At 41.2% G+C, this 6,927-nt stretch overlaps 1 protein-coding gene across 1 annotated transcript; it reads right to left on the bottom strand.

The window, feature by feature from the left end:
* Nucleotides 1–1,220: 1,220 nt before the first annotated feature.
* On the bottom strand, nt 1,221–3,077 carry LOC130138573 (uncharacterized). The gene has a single exon (XM_056312946.1). It carries the CDS (start codon nt 3,075–3,077, stop codon nt 1,221–1,223), a length of 1,857 nt encoding a protein of 618 aa, XP_056168921.1.
* Between the last annotated feature and the right edge of the window lie 3,850 nt (nt 3,078–6,927).

The following is a 6,927-nucleotide window of genomic DNA, read 5'->3' as shown; positions in this document are numbered from 1 at the left end:
GTGTGTGTGTCGTATTTGTTGAGACCAGACCTCAAGGTAATTCACGGTTGTTACGTTGCACGGTAGGCAAGACATAGGTAGGACCTGAAGGTGCTTGGGGTGCTTATTAGATTGTAAATGATCATTTTTATGTATATATAAAAATATAAATTAAATATACAACGTGTCCCAACGTATTAGATTTCTCTATTTTTTGAGAAATGACGTGTCGGCGTATTGTGTCGTGTCGTGTCGTGTCGTGTGTTGGTGCTACTTAGGTCGCTGGTACATAGTGATGTGCCTTGCGAGTGCAATAGTTGGGCCCTAAATGTACGGCTTATTCGTGAACTACACCTTGAATCAATTTGAGAGCATTGAAGGGGTAAGATTTTGTGTACTACTATGTGAGATCGGGAGAGATTATTTTGCAAGTAATTGTGACAGCCAAATATCATGCGAGCTATTAGGTAAAGTTTGGGGTTTGGGAAATACTGAAAGTGTTTGGGTTGACTTGAGGGTAGTTATAATCTCCATCATATCGCTTGATTTATGGTGGAATTATGTGCTACTCTCTTCATGGAGTAGACTGCGTAGACCGAATAACGTAAAGTCAACGTCCAATTTATTTCCTTTTGTGTGTTTATTTTATTGTTCGATTGCGTATTTTTCGACACATCTTGCTCTTATAGTAAATTCAGCTTAGTCATAATATGTCTTTATAAGACGAGGTGACCGACATTCAATAATTTCTTACTTAAAAATGTTACTTTATATTAACGTACAACATTAAACTTGCAATCCGACTTTTAAATCAGATCGGATGTAATCTGTGCGAGCTTCTCTCATTTGGTTCACAGAAGTGTACGGATATTATAGAAATTGAACAGCTGGAGTTTACAGGGAAGGACACTTCTTTTTATTTTTTTTTTCAGGAAGGACGATGTGCAGTCAAGAGCAAATCAGCAGCACGATTATTAGTACAAGAAGAAGCGAAACAAAAGGTGGTAAAAAAGGCGAGGTGAGATCCCCCAGCAATTAGATTTTTCAGCGGAATTTGTGGGTACGAGCCCTCATCCTTTGCCGTCTCGGCAACTTTACCCTGAATTATTTCCAATCAATCGGTCTTCCGATGGAGGCTCGACGATTCGCAAATGTCGATAGAGGCCAAGCTGTGCCATCAATAGCCAAACCAAGGTGACAAGTTCTCCTCCTTTACTCAGTTGTTGAGCATAATTGTAAGGTCAGCAATGGATCGCAGCATACCCCAGCAATTCCACCCACACTTCACTCATGATCTTCCACCTCTTTTCCTTCTCAATATCCCGCAATACCCTAGCGAGAGCACGCGCATCAGAAAGCACAGATTTGATCGTGTCGTCATTCGGTGAACGAAACCTCTCAACTGGATCAGCAGAGAGGAGACTTTGGCACGCACTTTCCTTCGTTATCTTCGCTTTGCTCCCATCAGAGAGATTTTTGCTGATGAACTCGTCCATCTCATCACAAGTGTACCGGAACCTTATTTCGCCATACCCACCCACTGCAGACATCATGTCAGGTCGTTTGATCACAAGATGAAGCATATAATCCGACAAGACCTTACTGTTTCCACGATCAGTGTTTAAGTTGGTACTTTCATCGGCGTCAGTATTGTAACAAATCTCGGTGGCAACGTGCCACAGTAGAAGGCTCTCATCATAATCGACATCACGGACGGATGGAAGCAAGTTTGTGCAATCTTGCCCTGTTTTGGAATGATCCAGAGCCCATTCACCTCGAGCAGCACACATCTCCCTACTGCCATGTAAATCAGCTGCAAATGATGCCCTCCGTTGCAGCTCACCAAAAATCAGTGCACCTAATTTGTCGTTGTATTGTTCTACTCGTACAGTCTTCAAGTCATCCAACAATTCACCCAGAGGGATGAGACCAAGGAGTGTCTCAATCCATTCTGGCCACCTTCTCAGCCGAGGAACTATCAAATTGTACTGGAAGATTGATCTAGACCACCTAGCATGTAGTATATGCAATGCAAATGGTGACCTTTCGGATTTGAATTTGAGGAGGAACTTCATGAAGGTGCTTCCTATAGGATGTTTTTTGAATCTCCCCAAACGTGCAATTGTCCAGTCAGAGCAAATGAGCCTACCAAGAGCTACAAATTCCAGGCCAACAGCTCCAAGGAGCAAGGTGTATGTAATCCGTACATCATATTCGTGAAAACCATGCTTGCTCAGGACATAGAAAAGTGCAAAAGCAGTAACGACGGAACCAATTGAGATAGCTCGGAAAAGGTACCCTGTTGGACAGTGAACCACGGCAGCCTTGGTATAAAGAACATCATAAAAGAAGTTGAGCTCAGCCTCAACGACCCGAAAAGCATCCTTTGCGGTTATCCCACTGAAAAATGGCCAGCTATAGTTCATTTGACTGAAGTTGAAGGGGAGTTCCACAAGGAGGCCTTTGAAGGTTGTGAAGTAAAAAAATGCGGTTATTATCACTTCTCTGTCGTCCAAATCGGTTTTATTTTGCTCTCCAACATCTCGGGATTCCATCTCTATTGGAGGTTTGCGAGCTTGCAGAGCACGAAGAGACGGTAGCAGGGAACGACGGAATTTACTGAAGCTTGCAAGATACAGAGCACGTGTTCGCTCTATATATTTTATGGTTCCTCCAATAAACACGAGGATGGTCGGGACAATTAGCTTGTCGCTGGGGAGGGATTGGTAAAACACATAGCATGCGGTGCCTAGCTGGAATAAGAGATTAAGCAAGTGCCTCCGCCACAGCTCATTATCCTCGAGCGCGAAAGCGGTTATGGTGTCGGGTCCTCCGAGGTGTAGCAGCAGAAATGGAGCCCAAAATGCCAAAAGGTCGCCATATGCATCGGTCTCGGAATCTGAAGTACCACCAACGATTTGGACTTTGGCAATGAGTCCGAAGGCATAGACAGCGACCGAGTCGGCAAGCAAGTAAGCCGACCACATGAGAGTCGCGAACCACCTGTTTGACCACCTCTTTCGCATGGGTGCAAAAAAGATGAGAAAGACTTGCAGAGATAGGCTCGCGAGGATCGCCTCTCGGAGATTGAGTTTCATCCATAAATTCTTGGCCTCTGCAAGAATGTTCGTGTTTCCCATTCGATCCTCACTTTCTCCCCAGATCCTGGAAGGAAATCTTTTAGTCAGCATGAGTATTATTACCTAGGAAGCACGAACACTCTCCGTGGGCCTTCGTGTCGGTGTCGGACGTGCGTCCACGCGCAACCGACACATGGTCAACATGTGTCAGACATCCAACACGTGGTCAATGCTCCAGACACGCTAGCGACACGCAAGTTTAGCATCCCGACACGCCCGGGTCAATTTTAAACATTTCCAATAAATTAGGGATCAAAATGTTAATTCATTATGGGCTCTTTTTTTAATTATTGATTTATTTGTGGATTTGAATCAAATTAATTAATTTGAAATAACCATAAGAGTGATAATTTATCATGTATATATAAAAATATACATATGATATACAACGAGTCACGACATGTCAGAATTCTTTAGTTTTTGAGAAATGACGTGTCAACGTATCGTGTGTCAATGTCGATGCTATTTAGAGTATAACAATAAGGCAACAATGATTGAATAGATATGCAAGCCAGAAAATATAATAACAGAAAAAGGTGACTATTGAGAGCAGAGAGTTGATAATACCTTGAAATCTATATACGATCCGATAGGAATGAACCTCTTGCTTCATGCAATCGAGTGTCAAGCAATGCGAAGTTATAAAGGAGTTAGAAGCAACAGGACTCAAGCTGATGTCAGTATGGAACAGGAGGAGTGGGCGAGAAACTCGTGGAATGTAAATTAAAGGCATGAAAACCATAGCGCATTGGCTATTGTCAGGGATGTATGTACGTTCTATTCTTTATCACACTTTGGCCTTTCTTCTTTTCTCTTTAACCTCTCTTCTCATTCAAGCATCGTCATCACACATTTCACATTTCTGGTGCTACTTGCCTTCGAGCTTTAACGCTGTTTGATTCCAATTTTAGCTTTAGCCTCATTCACATTTCTCTCTTTTTCATTGTCTTGCAGGTTCTATTCTTTCCTGATCGATAAGAGCAAACGCCGAGTCTTAACTACTGTTCAGACAAGGACAACATATTATCTTAAAGCATCACACGATGGATAGAGTTAGTACAGTTCAGAACATGATCCAACCTCAATGTAGTAGCTTCATTCCTTTGCGACAAATGTGCAAATTAATCGCATCAAAGCAAATCGAACACTAGCTCAGAACTTCAGACAGCGAGCAACCAGAATACCAAACCAAAGCACAAATTCGATGCAATGCAAATCCAGTCTCTAACCTTTTGCACTAAACCTAATTAACAACAATGAGAAATTTGAAAAAATCATGATGAACACTGTGTGCGCGTGATGCCGAGCCTGGAATTGGAGGCGTAGAAGAACAGCGTTGGAAAAATCTAAGATCCATTAGGCTAGGCCATTTATAGCTGATGTTTCAGCTATGGGCATTGTATGGGTCACTTATGTGAGCGTTACCCTGTCGAGAGTAGTCCAGCACCGAGAGGATCTGTCACGGATAAACTAAATTCTTGCATATAGTATTTATTGCTGCAAAGCCATCATTAGCATTTGGTAGCAGATTTCCTGCTTCTCTGCTGTTGGAATGTTGCCGGGCGTGATAGATCATCTGTTTCTTATATGGCCAAGACGAAGCTTTATCAATAATTCTATTGTTAACATGTTGCGGCCTTTGCTTGGTCTTTTCCATTCAGAGCCTGGAAATGGTTTGTGGAAGCGGAAGCTGATGCAGCTTTCCAGCATTGCACTGTACGTATGTACATTAGGCTATTCCTTTAGATGAAATTAAACTTTTGTGTCCTTTATTCTGACCATTTGATTTATTCTAATGCAGTCTTGGTACCTTGTAGACAATGAAGTTTTTCTTTGAGGAGATGCACGATGCAATTTCCAACTCTGTGCTGGACGCACCTGTTGCGGAGGTTCCGTACGGTTCAGAAAACCCTTTGGCTAACATAAAAAGATGTGCTGCCTCCTCCATACAAGGAAAGAGAACAAGAGGCGTTATATGCATAATCATCATTCCTTTGTTTGTGCAACAGCTCCCTCAGTTATCTTCTAATACCAAAGTCGATAGGAAAAGGAGAGAGATTAGTTAGATAGGTCATCTGTTGCCACTGTTTTGGAAGGTGGTCTGTCTGCACTGTCATCTGCTGTCCCATTTGTGATCAATTACTATATAATCAGACAAGTGGCCATGGTTATCTTGTCTGTATCACCTGGTGTTTGCAATTTTCACATTGGTTTTGTTGTTTCTGAAAGTAACGATGAGGTTCTTGAGACAATTAGTCTCATGTGCTCCCCACACTTGCCAAAAGGAGGTCAACGTGGCAGCTGTGATTATGTTTAGCCGTGGAGATATTATTCAGTAGAGGCTGTGTGAGGGCAACCGAATTCCCAAAAACCATACTCTCTTTTGGTTAGTTAGCGAGACAAAAGAAGTATCATCCTAAAGAAGTCATTAGCGACTTCAAACTTCATCACACTATCAATCGAATAAGCCGATGGGCCTTAACCTAATGTGATCAGCCAACGAAGCCGATTGATATCGTTCCCTTTCTTTTTTCGCGCTATCGCAGACGATGTAGGGCGTCCGAATAGAGTCAAAAGATAAAAGATGGACCATAGGGAGAAGCTGAGAAGGATATCTATTGCCTTTCATTAGAGAAGTGGAAAGGCGGTCTACTTGTTTGTTTGATCCAATGCATAAATTTGATTTGAACCGAAAATAGTTACCATTGAACTTTCTAGACATGTGGAGGCAACTGGTGGATGAACATACATCCTCTAATCACCTTCGCTTTTCAAATTGGGATGAGATCGACTATCGTTAGAAATGTAGCACGATTATGACATCACACATGAATTATTTACAAAATAGGAGCCACGCTTGCATTACATAAATAGAAGAAGTGAAGGAAAAACAGACTTACCAGGGAAAACATAGCAAATCGGGTTCATTAGATAAGATGCATCTTGTGGAAAATCATTTATCTTCTTTCTGCAAGAAAAAGATCACACACTTTGCACGTAGGAAAAAAAAATCTATAAATTCAGAAAGATAGATGTGTCCTTTTTTTGAAAAAAGAAATTGGGTCTACTTAGTTTTGTGTAAAATAAGAGAGATTCACCTTGACGAAAATAAGAAAAGTTCATACTTAAGATTGAAAAGCGCTAGCGATTTGAGATAACTAAGCGATAGAATATCATTTACAGGCAAACCTGCTTATCTCTACTATCTAACCTATTTTTGTTGACCAAAGTTAATCGAGCAAATTAATTAAAAATTCCTTAAAAAAATACTAGCGATTATTGTTAGGTCTATCGCCCATCATAAAAATGCCTTTTACCCATTCACAGTCGGACTTTCTTGTTGATTTAAGGGGGGATGCGAGCAATTTATTAGGTTTCATTAATGATGCAGGGATTATTTGAACGTGTCCGTCTCACCGTTTCATGGATAAGATGAGCAAATGGAAATTGAAATTGTTATTTGTTGAATTGGTTTGAAAGGAAAAAAGGAACATTTTAAATTAACTTACTGGATTAACTATGTTAAAAAATAAAAAAGGAGGTTCATGGAAGATTTTCCCGGGGGGATATTACGACTCTTTTTTTCTTTTTTTTTTCTTGAAGTGTCGGATTTTCATATTTCCATCTTAATTTTTTAAGGTAAATTAATTTTTCAGCCGAAATAATATATATAAATATATATAAGATCTTCCGATTTTCATATACGGGGACCATTGAGAAATCTGAGATCGCTAGACGTCGATCGCACGCTCCCATCCTCCTCGGCCTCCGCCTCCGTCTCCGCCTTCGCCTCCTTCCGTCCAGATTT

Source organism: Syzygium oleosum, unplaced genomic scaffold (genome assembly GCF_021117445.2).
Source record: "Syzygium oleosum isolate NSW1041296 unplaced genomic scaffold, Sole_v2.1 Sole_v2.07, whole genome shotgun sequence".
Lineage (NCBI taxonomy): Eukaryota > Viridiplantae > Streptophyta > Magnoliopsida > Myrtales > Myrtaceae > Syzygium > Syzygium oleosum.
Note: the sequence above shows the minus strand (reverse complement) of the source record. Positions and strands in the feature narration are given on the sequence as shown.